This window comes from Phyllopteryx taeniolatus, chromosome 2, assembly GCF_024500385.1.
Source record: "Phyllopteryx taeniolatus isolate TA_2022b chromosome 2, UOR_Ptae_1.2, whole genome shotgun sequence".
NCBI lineage: Eukaryota > Metazoa > Chordata > Actinopteri > Syngnathiformes > Syngnathidae > Phyllopteryx > Phyllopteryx taeniolatus.
Window position 1 is genome coordinate 40,255,594 of NC_084503.1, and position 13,411 is coordinate 40,269,004.

Genomic DNA, 13,411 nt, shown 5'->3' on the forward strand with positions numbered 1-13,411 from the left:
TCATTAAGAAACAACAATACTTTTCAGCCTCATACAAGAAAAAACAAGAACTCCATCCATTTTCTTCCGCTTATCCGGAGGCAGTAGCTTTAACAGGGAAGCCCAGAATTCCCTCTTCCATCCAGCTCTTCCGGGGGGATCCCGAGTGGTTCCCAGGCCAGTCTCTCCAGCGTGTCCTGGAGAGTCTCCTCCCGGTGGGATGTGCCCGGAGCAACTCACCAGCGAGGCGTCCAGGAGGGATCGTAATCAGATAACCGAGCCACCTCATCTGGCTCCTCTCAATGCGGAGGAGCAGCGGCTCTACTCTTGAGCTCCTCCCGGATGACCGAGCTTCTCACCCTATCTCTAAGGGAGAGCCCGGACACCCTGCTTGTATCCGGGATCTTGTTCTTTCAATCATGACCCACAGCTCGTGACCATAGGTGGGGTTGTGAGGGATACGGAGCAGACCATTGGGTACTGCTTAGAAGTTGGCCAACGACTCAAGCCAAATTCTGGATGCTTTTAGGTTTTATCTATAATGTTGAAGCAATGTACAAGACATGTCCTGACACGTATGGAGCATTGAATCATAAGATAATGGGGCATGTCCCTATGACGTTGTGTGGTGTTTTTTTGTTTGTTTGTTTTTTGTCTTGCCAAACCACCATAAGTGGATTGTCACGTGACCAAATCTGGAAAACGGGGTTGCTGATGTCTTGTGGACACTACGCTAACAAGCATGACCATGGTTTGCAGACATGAAGCCGAACTAAACTAAACTAACTAAAATGTAGTTTTCTTCATGGCAGGTGTCCTCAGACAAAACTTAAATACATGTATATCATTTAATTTGACAAATATGGGTGCCAGTATAATTGAACGCTAAGGTCTGAGTTGCCATCTTACCTTTATTTTTTTTACAATAAAAGACAGAAATTTGATTACGTTGCGTAATACAGTATTTCAGTATTTGTGCTAAAACACAAAACCTTATTCTCTGAACCATTTGTATTTTTTCTCACTACTACAGTTTTCATTAACCAGATACTGACATGATCATCTTGTATAATTTCTATAAATTAATGTATGTGATATATAATTCCAACCATAACCAATAACCATATATATATATATATATATATATATATATATATATATATATATATATATATATAAATCAGCTGTTGCGGCAAAGAAGATGCTGTAAATTTTCAAAATAAAACACATTGACACGCGAATTGCAATACAACAGAAATTATATAAATTGGTCATTCTTTCTCTGCGGCCCGGTAACAAATGCCTCACGGCCAGGTACCGGTACGCGGACCGGTGGTTAGGGACCACTGTCTTAAAGAAAACTCAGAAAATCACATTTTAAAAAATGTGAGTGTGTATGTGGGGGAAGGGCGCAGTCCTTGGAATTCCTGAAGCTAATGTATGAGGGCTCAGACAATGGTCTGCACATGTGTAAAATCTCATGGCCTCGTTTTGTCCATAGAAGCACACACACACACACACGTGCGCACACGTACATACTTTCATCCTAAACTTGAAATTCACAGTACTTATGCCTTGGATTTACTCCCGTCTCTGCTAGTATGCCAAGTCAAGTATTTTCTATTACAATATAATGTATGTTGAAATATTGTGACATCAATGCATTAGCTCAAGACTGAGCATGCCCTGACTCGCCTCTTTGAGAGCGGTCCTCTAGAAAATTTAAGATGACACATTTTCTATGGTTTATAAGAACACAGCATACAAGGCTGAACAGTATTGCTGTTGCTAGAGGATGACTTCCCGTAAACATAAGGAGAGGAATCCTGAAAAAAATGGACTGTTTATTGACATAAAGAGATCACCCATAGGTGTCATGGGAATAACGGATTTTCATAACATTATTCTTTTTTTTTTTTTGACACAATTGAACATTTTGGGTTTGTTATCAATCTAGCGACACAGTCCTTAGAGCATGGCTGAGAATATGTGGTGGGGTGAGGTGTGAGGATGTGACTGGAATTGCGGGGGACCCGCTTGGGGGAAAGAGGGCTTCTGCTGGGTGGGAGGGGTCAATTGGTTTTCCAGAGGGGGCCCTCTTGGGGACTCCCAAAGGTTCGTAAATCTATTGACAACTGTGTTATCAATCTATCAACAGGTGATTGGAAAGGTGACCGGATGTGAGGGACTACTGAAGGGATGCCTCGGGCACCTATCTATTCCCTAAGGTCGTAAATCAATTACTAGGGATTTCCGGCCGGATTTCCGGTCCGATTTCCGGAGACGTCACTTCCAATGACGTCAACGCTTCTGGCATAAGATCATAAATCATCAACCGTCAAATGTTGACATAAAGTGGATATTACCACTATCATAAAACAAAATATGAGATGATAAAAATCACATACCTAAATACACTGTGCTATGTATGCCTATAAACAATGTCATAATCACTAGTATCCCATCAGAAAGCTAATAAAACTCAATTTAATAGGGAGGGCAATTTTATTTCTATTGCAAAAATTCATAGACAGGGAAAATCTAGAGTGCTCTAAAAATAATAATAATATAAACAAGATAAAATGAAAAGATGAAAATCACAATAAAATCTCAATATTAAAGCTAACTAAAAAGGTAAAAGAAAAAAAAAAAAACAACAACGGTAAAATGAAAAAACAGATTCAAGCCAAAGGGAAAAGACAATTTATGAAAAACCAACAGTGCACGATAAGGTTTCCAGGCCATATTTACACATATATATATATATATATATATACAATATAATGGGGAAAATTTAAGCAGACCTCAGGTGTTCAGTTGAAATGCATAGAAACCAAACAAAGCTTCCATTTGTTTAGTTCTGGTTGTAGAAACACTCAATAAGCCCGGACCCCACAAACTGAAGGGTCTGGAAGTCTCAAAAGCACTTGACTATACCATTCAGAGTTTTGTAGACCGACAGTACATTTTTACATGTTGACCATCAATTTGACTTGTCAGCAGCCCTGTTGATGGAGGAGCTGAACCCTTACACCAAGATCAGCCCTGCTCTTGCATCCGAGCGTCAGTCAGCAGGCGCCATCCTGGGCATCATCTTTCTGCTGCTGCTCATTATGGCCATGCTGGGTCTGGTGGTTTGGTTGCGCTACCGAGGCCACCATATCCCGAGTGTCACCTACACACCCACCCTGCACATCAACTCCACTGACTACTCCCTCTCAGGTAAGGTCTCGGTCTCTCTCTCTCTCTCTCTCTCTTTTCCTCTTTCTCTCTCTTGCTCTCGTTCGCTTGTCATTTTTTCCTCAGCAGAGGCTGAAATAGACAATGGGCTCATCTCATTTCTATCTTTGTAACTTCCTAGGTGCTTGCTCCTCGCTCCTCTGTTTACATGCTTGCACCTCCCACCAGAAATTCCATCGAGGAGACGAGCAGCTTGACAGAGGAGCTAAAGATGACATCACGTCATTGGCGCGTGTCACAAATGAACCGTCTGCCTGGCTGAATTATTACTATCACCACAAACGTCCAAATTATGCGTAATGTTTCAAGTTATCAAGTGTTAAAAGTAACTGTTACTCTTCACAACTTTGCAGATGCAAAGACGATCAAGAGTGGTCTATCCCGATGGAGATAAAAAAGGAAAAACAAATAATTATTTAAAAGCTAAATTACAAAGGTGGGTCTTGAGGCTGTTCTTAAAAACAAGAGCATTCAGCATTAAGAGATTGGGATGAGGCCCATTTGTTTTTGTCACTGCTATTTTGAAACGTGTTGTTTCCATTGCTCTCTCTTTTGTTCAGTGTAGTGATACAGTTGAAACACGGTTTTTAGTTTACGTACACTATATAAAAAGATATATTTTCACACTGTCTGACATGAAATCAGACTAAACCTTTCCTGTTTTAGGTTAATTAAGATTATTAAAATTACTGTATTTCCATTTGCTAAATGCCAGAATAATGATAAAAAGGTTTTCTGGGCAAAATTTTCATTACTTTCTTCAAAGTCAGAAATTTACATACAGTAAGATTGCTATGCCTTTTAACAATTTGGGGGAAACCCAAGTGATGATGTCATTCCTTTGCGAGCTTAGGTTTATTGACAACATTTGAGTTCATTAGAGATACACCTGTGCATGTATTTGAATTGGGCACACCTCAAGCAAGCGGGTTCTTTGTGTAACGTCATGGGAAAGCCAAAATAAAGCAGCCAGATATCAGGAAGAGAATTGTGGACTTGCACAAGTCTGGTTCATACTTGGGTGCAATTTCCAGATGCCTGAAGGTTCCACGTTCGTCTTTTCAAACAATTATATGCAAGTACAGTATAAACACCATGGGAATGTCTATCTATCGTACCGCTCAGGATGGAGACGGGGTCTGTGTCCCAGAGATGAATGTGGTTTGGTCTGAAATCAACTCGAGAAGAAAAGCAAAATACCTTGTGAAGATGCTGGCTGAAGCTGGTAAGAGTGTGTCAATCCACAATGAAAGAATTACTTAATGGCTACTCTGCCAGGAAGAAGCCATTACTTGAAAATAAAAATTAAAAAAACAGATGACATTTTGCAAATGCACGTAGGGACAAAGACCTTCATTTTTGGAGACATGTCTTGTTGTCTGACAAAACAAAAATTGAACTGTTTGGCCATAATGAGCATCGTTACATTTGGAGGAAAAAGAGGGAAGCTTGCAAGCCTGAGAACACTCATCCCAAGTTTGAAATACGGGCGTGGGAGGATCATGTTGTGGGGTTGTTTTGTGCAGAAGGGACTGGTGCACTTCACAAAATAGATGGCATCATGAGGAAAATAAAATTATCTGAAAATACTGAAGCAAGATCTCAAGACATCAGCCAGGAAGTTAAAGCTTGAGCGCAAATTGGTCTTCCAAATGGACAATGACCCGAAGTACACTGCCAAACTAGTTACAAAGTGGCTTCAGGATAATCAATGTTTTGGAGTGGCGATGGCAAAGCCCTGATCTTAATGCTATTGAAAATGTATCATCAGACCTGAAAGGTTATGTGCGAGCAAGGCGGCCTACAAACTTGGCTCAGGTACACCAGTTCTGTCAGGGGGAATGGGCCAAAATTTCTGCCAACTATTTTGAGAAGCTTGTGGAAGGATATCAAAACATTAGACCCAAGTCATACAGTGTCAAGGCAGTAGTACCAAATACTAATGAATGTATGTACATTTCTGATTCAGAAGAAAGTAAGGACAAAATGTCTTTTAAAAAAATCCACATTATTCTGGCATTTAGCAATTAGAAATAATTTTGGTAATCATAAGTGACCTAAAACAGCAAATGTTTAGTCTGATTTCATGTCTTTTCATATAGTGTTTGTAAATTTCTAGTTTCAACTGTATAATCATAAGGATGAACCTAAAATACACAATGACTTTTACAGGTCTCTATACTCTTGAAAGCATATGTCCAACTGATCAATGTTTCAGGACGTTTTGCAGAACTTGCTGTTCTCTGACAAGGAGCCGAATACCTGTTTGATCAATTTCCAAGGATGTCCACTTCAATCCATTTTGATGATTCTTCCAGTCTGTCTGTGTCCAACCTGCTGATGACACTGTGAGTCTGACTCTCTAAGCTCAGTGACCACTTGCCTCTGAGAACATCCTGATTGAAGCCTCACAATGGCAGGGTACTAATGATCAATTGTTAGGTGTCACCTTGGTCTCATGATATTGAAATGTGAACAGCATGCCATAGAGGCCTGTTTCAGTTCAATTCGAACCAGGAAATGTATCGGTCCATTCATGGGTCACACGCTTGTGATGAATTTTGCCGTTCAGCTCCCTGTTAGAGAACGGCAAGTTTTAGGTCCATCCTGAAATCTCACCCCAAAGCCTAATATCCTTAACTTTTTGTAAGTAGTCAATGTTCTCACAAAAATTAGTGTTTGTCTCGCAACTGAAAGATTACAGGTTTGATCCTGTGCTTCTTGATGCTCCTGATGCAGCATCTGGGTTGAATGAGTTAATCTAATGCTTCCATTGCAGCGTACACCGTCATCAAATTGTTTAAGTGCCACTTAACAAGTTCTTTCCAGTATTCATGTCTTTTTTTATTACTTTCCAGCTTTGTACACCAGTTACCAGACATTTAAGTTTGGTTGTCATGTTCACCTTATTTATGTACTGTATATAAAGTGATGATGTGTAGAAGACAAGAGAACATTGTGGTCATGTGATATGGCGACAGCAGGGCTTCAGTGCACTGGCCCGCTCGCTTCTGCAGAGTCGTCACCTTGTAACAGCTCCATAGGCCACTGCTTCTCCAACCCCAGCTACTGCACGCTGGGACCCTGCACCTATGCCGCCCACTATGCCAAACCGGACAAGAGGCGCTCCACCAAGGTAGGCCTACATGGCTTCTCGAACATTCTCGTATTCAGACCCTTTGCGCAGTATTTAGTAGAAGCACCCTTTTGAGCTAATACAGCCATCAGTATTTTCACACCTGGATTTGGGGATCCTCTGCCATTCCTCCTTTGCAGATCCTCTCCAGTTCTGTCAGGTTGGATGGTGAACATTGGTGGACAGCCATTTTCAGGTCTCTCCAGAGATGCTCAATTGGGTTTAAGTCAGGGCTCTGGCTGGACCATTCAAGAACAGTCACGGAGTTGTTCTGAAGCCACTCCTTCATTATTTTAGCTGTGTGCTTAGGGTCATTGTCTTGTTGGAAGATAAACCTTCGGCCCAGTCTGAGGTCCTGAGCACTCTGGAGAAGGTTTTCGTCCAGGAAATCCCTGTACTTGGCTGCATTCATCTTTTGTTTGATTGCAACCAGTCTCCCTGTACCTGCAGCTGAAAAACACCCCCACAGCATGGTGCTGCCACCACCATGCTCCATTGTTCGGACTGTATTGGACAGGTGATGAGCAGTGCCTGGTTTTCGACACACATGCCACTTAGAATTAAGCCCAAAAAGTTCTATCTTGGTCTCATCAGACCAAAGAATCTTATTTCTCAGCATCTTGGAGTCCTTCAGGTGTTTTTTTAGCAAACTCCATGCGGGCTTTCATGTGTCTTGCACTGAGAGGCTTCCATCGGGCCACTCTGCCATAAAGCCTCGACTGGTGGAGGGCTGCAGTGATAGTTGACTTTCCGACTGCATCTGGAGCTCAGCCCCAGTGATCTTTGGGTTCTTCTTTACCTCTCTCACCAAGGTTCTTCTCTGTTTGCTCAGTTTGGCCGAATGGCCAACTCTAGGAAGGGTTCTGATCATCCCAAACGTCTTCCATTTAAGGATTATGGCGGCTACTTTGCTCTTAGGTTTCTTAAGTGCAGCAGACATTTTTGTGTAAACTTGGCCAGATCTGTGCCTTGCCACACTTCTGTCTCTGAGCTCTTCAGGCAGTTCCTGTGACCTCATGATTCTCATTTGCTATGACATGCAGCTGTAAGGTCTTATATAGACAGGTGTGTGGCTTTCCTAATCAGGTCCAATCAGTATAATCAAACACAGCTGGACTCCAATGAGGGTGTAGAATCATCTCACGGTTGATCAGAAGAAATTGACATCACCCAGGCTAAATATGAGTGTCAGCAGCAAAGGGTCTGAATACTTATGGCTGTGTGATATTTCAGTTCTTCTTTTTGAAAAAAATGAACAAATGATTTTAGCAAATGGCTGCAATATAACAAAGAGTGAAACATTTCAGGGGGTCTGACTACTTTCCATACTCACTGTGTGTGTGTATATGTATATCTATATATACAAACACACACATTATTGTTAACAGCAAATTTAATTCAAAATCAAAAGTCATGGAAAATTGTGGCAATCAAATACATGTTTAAGTACCGCACTGTATATCAATTAATGTTAAGAAGAGATTTGGTGAAAATATGATTGTAATATTTGCTAAAAGTAAAGAACATTTTCAGTACAGATTTTCTGACAAAATGAAAAGGAACAAATCCATTTAGCAAGAAATATGAAGTGGACCCCGTTCGTTTGCTTGAGTGGACCATATAAAATAATGTGGCCCTTAAATTTGACACCTCAAGTCATAAGAGGTGCGCCACTTTTGCTTTGACATCTGCCTTTGTGTGAGATTTGGTTCCCTGTTATATGCACACAAATATACAGCAGTGTCAAGTCATGTTTTTTTTGTATCGACCTTAGTCACAGTAGTCAATGATTGACGACGTGAGTGTGTTGAATTTGCCCCTGAGGGATTACAATGAGTTTAATTTAAATGTTGGCTGGCGACCAGTTCAGGTTGTGCTCACCTCACCTCCCGAAGATAGCTGGGATAGGCTTCAGCACGCCCGCAACCCTAGTTGAGGATAAGCGGTACGCAAAATGGATGGATGGATAATAAATCAATGCCCCAACCCTTCTCCTGTCTTATGTAATAGAGGTTTCCTTTTCTTTCCCAGATGAAGGCCAAACGACGACACAGGAACAGTGCTCCAGAGTGGGGAGCCTATTGTAACCTCAGTGAGATGGGTCAGTCTCTGGTGCACCTTTTTTTAATTCTCTCTCTTTTTGCTCCATGTTTCATGGCTTGGTCCTCAGATGTAGATACGATGTTATTTTTCTGTGGAGGGGCCCTCTTGTTTAAAATGTTCTATTCTTTGTTATTACCACACAGGTGTATACTGCATTGACCGGCGTTACAGTTACCAAGTGGAGCCGCGCAACAGAGGTACATTGTGTGGAGGACCTCAGCTTGTGACCTCATCACCTCAGACTCTTCAGCCAATGCGCTCATTTGAACACTTTCCCCAGCCAATGATTGCCTCTCCTACATTTTGAACCTCCTCAGTTGTGTCTTGACATTGGAGCATTGAACGTCATACAATATTCTATATTAGACGCTTTGACACAGAACTTGTTTTCTTCACGTACATAACAGTATGGCCCCTTGGTTTAGTTAACAGAGTGCAGTGGCAAAACATGCAATCTCCACACAGGCAAAAACCGGAGCCAAGATTGGAACCCTGAACCTCAGAACTGTGAGGCAGATTACCTGTAGCTAACCACCCTTTTGCTGCAAAAATATCATCAAACAGTTCAGTTAGGATATCAGCTATTTTCCACTGTGTGAATGAGTGAACAAGGTGACATTTTAAAAGCCCTTTCAGTACATTTACTCTAGTAAGGTGATACTGTATATAAATTATTTATGCAGACAAGATGTGCAAAAGAGGTGCAGCGTGGAATTCCCTAGTGTCCCCAATCTTACCTTTTACCTGAATGTTTCCTTACACAGTTGACATGTTAAGTCTGAGCTTGTCCTTACAAATGTGTTTGTGTCTGCAGGTTGCAACTGATTCCTCTCCTCTGTGTGCCACCCTCATCTCTCCCCAAACTCACTCAGGAAATCTCTTCTCCATTGAAAGTCATCACTGTGTTGTTCTTCCTTTAAGCTCCACTGAATAGCTGCCTTTTAACCTATTTCTTCCTCCTAATAATGAACTCTGTCCCATATGTGCCCTGAAATTTACAAAAACACCTGACAGAGCATTTCTATATTATTTGAAAGGATGAGGATGATGAGAATATTTCTGCCGAGTGCCATCACAGACAATAAACGTTGTCGTGTTTGTACCTTCCATAGACTACATGAAGAGCTCCATGTCCAGCACCTGCTCACTCAACAGTGAAAACCCGTACGCCACCATCAACGACCCACCTGGTTTGGCGTGCAAACACTCGGAGAGCAGCTACGTGGAGATGAAATCACCAACTCACCATGAACACATCACGCACCACTGTGCTGCTACCATCATGAACATTTCCAGTACCAATGTGCCTGCCAAGAATGTCTACAATATGGGTATGTTAGTTAGACTTGGAAATTGGACTGTCCCATGTCATTGCTAAGCAAATCTGTGCAAACACCAAAACTTTAATTTTCTATTCACATTTTAATTTAAAAATATATATATGAAACTGCCAGCCTCCATGTTAACATGAATATTTGAATTCAACAGCAGTCAATGGCAGCATTGAAAAAATGTAATTTTTTTAGTCCATGACAATTAAAAAAAAACAACAACAGGTAACAAATCAAAATGTAACAGTCTTAGAATTGACCTAAAAATAACAGCTTCCTTTCCCCCCCCCCCCCCCTTTTTTTTTTTTTTTTTGATATCCTGTCTTGTATTGAATTGTTTGGATATGTTCAAGAAATTATTAATAAAACTCGTCCTTCTTGAGAACATACAATTATATTCTGTGCATCTAGTGGGACTTTGAAGAAGACTGTGGGGGGAAAAATCAAGACTTTAAATTCAAATTACTTTCTATTTTTTCAGTGATCCATCCATCCATTTTCTGAGCCCCTCCTCCTCACTAGGGTCGCGGGCGTGCTGGAGCCTATCCCAGCTATCATCAGGCAGGAGGCGGGTTACACCCTGAATTGGTTGCCAGCCAATCGCAAGGCACATTTAAACAAACAACCATTCGCACTCACATTCACACCTACGGGCAATTTAGAGTCTTCAATCAACCTACCGTGCACGTTTTTGGGATGTGGGAGGAAACCGGAGTGCCCGGAGAAAACCCACGCAGGCACGGGGAGAACATGCAAACTCCACATAGGTGAGGCCGGGGATTGAACCCAGGTCCTCAGAACTATAAGGCTGATGCTCTAACCAGTTGGCCACCGTGTCGCATTTTTTCAGTGATCTACCACAAATTTTTTAATATCTTCGGTGATTATTGTTCAATTTTAGGACAATTATCTCCACTTGTTGCTTGTTCCTTGTAAGCGCTTTGATTGGTGCAGTGCAATCCATTGATGATGGATCACTATTGGTCCCTTGATTGACAGGAGATAAATCCACTGTGCACCCCACCTCTCAATCCTAAATCAGCCAGGCTAGGCTCCAGACTTCCCTGTGACCCTGAATAGGAAAAATAAATTCTATATACAGTAGAGTAGAGGTGTCAAATGTACCGTCCGTAGGCCAGAACCAGGCCGTCAGGGGCTCCAATCCGGCCTGTGGCAATATAGAGCACATTAACTGCTATTTTTCAATAAAAGTACCTTTTGTTGCTATTTTTGTCCACTGGAGATCTCACTGACAAACCCTAAACAATCGCCATTAAATGACATTCTGAAATTGGCTGCTACTCACGATTTGACAACTGATATTAGAAATATTTTAAGAAACTGAATATTGTAAAATGGCGGCACGGTTGACGACTGGTTAGCACATCGGCCTCACAGATCCGAGGACCAGGGTTCAAATCCGGCCTCGCCTGTGTGGAGTTTGCATGTTCTCCCCGTGGCTGCGTGGGTTTTCTCCGGGCACTCCGGTTTCCTCCCACATCCCAAAAACGTGCACGGTAGGTTGATTGAAGACTCTAAATTGCCCCTAGGTGTGAATGTGAGTGCGAATGGTTGTTTGTTTAAATGTGCCTTGCGACCAGTTCAGAATCATCTTTATTTGCCAAGTATGTCCAAAAAACACACAAGGAATTTGTCTCCGGTAGTTGGAGCCACTCTAGTACAACAACAGACAGTCAATTGACAGAGAACACTTTGGAGACATAGACATTGACCAAAACAAAAAAACAGTCACTGAGCAGTAAAGGGTTGCTAGTTATCTGGTAATGCCAGTTTAGGGTGTACCCCGCCTCTCGCCTGGAGATAGCTGGGATAGGCTCCAGCACGCCCGCGACCCTAGTGAGGATAAGCAGTACGGAAGATAAATGAATGAATGAAAAATATATACAGATTAACAATTTTTTTTTTTTTTTTTTTTAAGTACATATCGATCCTCTTTCAGCTGTAAGTTGTACAAGTGTTAATGGAAAAAAAACTGATTCATAATACTGTTCAATTTGAAATCATTTTTGTTAAATTTCAGATTGCTCATGTTGCGCAACAAGATGTGATGTAATGTGAATATTTTCCTAATTTACTTGTATTATATGCATCAGAACAATGGGAACATTTTTGGAATAGTCATTATTTATATCTTATTAAGCCAGGAACATACTGGTCCAGCCCACTTGAGATCGTTTTGGTGATGAATGTGGCCCCAAACTAAAACGTTTGACACCCTTGCAATACAGTATTAAAAAAACTAATTTTTTTTCTGATTGATTTGTAATATTGTTTTTATAAGGACCACAAAAAATGACAACTGTGGTGTTTTGTCTCTCCCAGAGCCCACCATCAGTATCATCCCAGGAGCTGGAGGTGTGGTGGTGCCCAGTTACCCACAGAACCCTTATGATCTGCCTAGGAACAGCCACATCCCCAGCCACTATGACCTGCTGCCCGTGCGGCCCAGCCCCTCGCACAGCCACAGCCCTCCTCTGCCTGGAAGCCCCACTGGCTCACTGCTCTAGAACACCTCCCACACTGGAAACCCACCCATCCTGCCTGCCCCTCTGTGAACTGGACTGAATCCAGTTTGAAATAACTTGGAAACTGTGAAGAGGCAGTTTGTTTTTTGTAGTTTTCAGTAAGTGGGGGTTCCAAAGGACAACAGGTGTGAGATGCAGTGTCCACTACACTGCACTGCTATTTCATAGTTTATCATGTTTGAATTTAGGTGTAAAACTTATTTGTTTTCATTGTCCCCCCCCCCCAAAAAAAAAAAAACAAAACAAAAAAAAAATCAGTAGAGGAAATATAGGTAGGTAGGTACAGCAGTGTTCCTTTTTGTGGATGTTTTTCATATATTCACTGGTGGAATAGATCTCCTGGACACATGACACACACACACACACACAAAATTTGTGTCAGCAAGTTAGATTGATTCAGCTTACTCAACTCTAGGTGGACACTGAAAAGGACACACACGCACACAAAGCAAGCAAAATTACCACAGCATTAATAAGCACTATTTTTACACAATCTTTCCAGTTTACATTCTTCTTTTTGTATGTATTGTAGAAAAAAATGTCTTAGCTGTACACTTTGTCTACTTGTAATTGTTAATTTTTGTTGCATCAGGGTGAATACACATGCATGCCAAATATTATTGTCGTTAGCCAGCAATATTCTTATTACATCACTTGAAGCTAATTTTGTCATCTGCCAGACTCCACATTAGACTGTCACACTGACATAGCAGTTTCCAATGGGATGATTCGATATAAAACAAGACTGATTAAGACTAATATTCAAGCAACGTCTTGCTAGTATTCCGGTGCAACATACAGACTGCGTTCTTCCCTTTTGTGGCAATGTTAAATTTTTATCATTATTATTAGAGATCAAGTAGAACTTTAATAAATGTAGGAAGCCATACTCAAACAAATCAGTACTGTGAACCTACTGCAAATCAGTTCTTCACCACTCAAATTATCATCTGTTATTGTTCCAAATTGATCCAGTTTGTATAGCGGTACCTTTTCTTCTTTTTCTTTTGCATCTTGAACTCAAATTGGTTTCTTCTTTACTGATCATGTTTCCAACCAATAAAAATGCCATAGCC

General features: G+C 41.3%; 1 protein-coding gene across 7 annotated transcripts in view; it reads left to right on the forward strand.

Moving 5' to 3' along the window:
• LOC133474472 (multiple epidermal growth factor-like domains protein 11) overlaps positions 1-13,332 on the forward strand; it is a 296,652-nt gene extending 283,320 nt beyond the window's left edge. For 3 of the 7 annotated variants that reach the window (XM_061766236.1, XM_061766241.1, XM_061766237.1), the window contains 6 exons: positions 2,980-3,201; positions 6,201-6,355; positions 8,387-8,456; positions 8,602-8,655; positions 9,571-9,789; positions 12,133-13,332. In XM_061766236.1, the coding sequence (XP_061622220.1) occupies positions 2,980-3,201; positions 6,201-6,355; positions 8,387-8,456; positions 8,602-8,655; positions 9,571-9,789; positions 12,133-12,317 (905 nt within the window). In that variant the 3' untranslated portion in view covers positions 12,318-13,332. Of the gene's footprint in view, positions 1-2,979; positions 3,202-3,340; positions 3,656-6,200; positions 6,356-8,386; positions 8,457-8,601; positions 8,656-9,570; positions 9,790-12,132 lie in introns of those variants that run through there. The other 4 variants (XM_061766238.1, XM_061766239.1, XR_009787515.1 and 1 more) reach the window with 4 other exon arrangements.
• Positions 13,333-13,411: the final 79 nt, after the last annotated feature.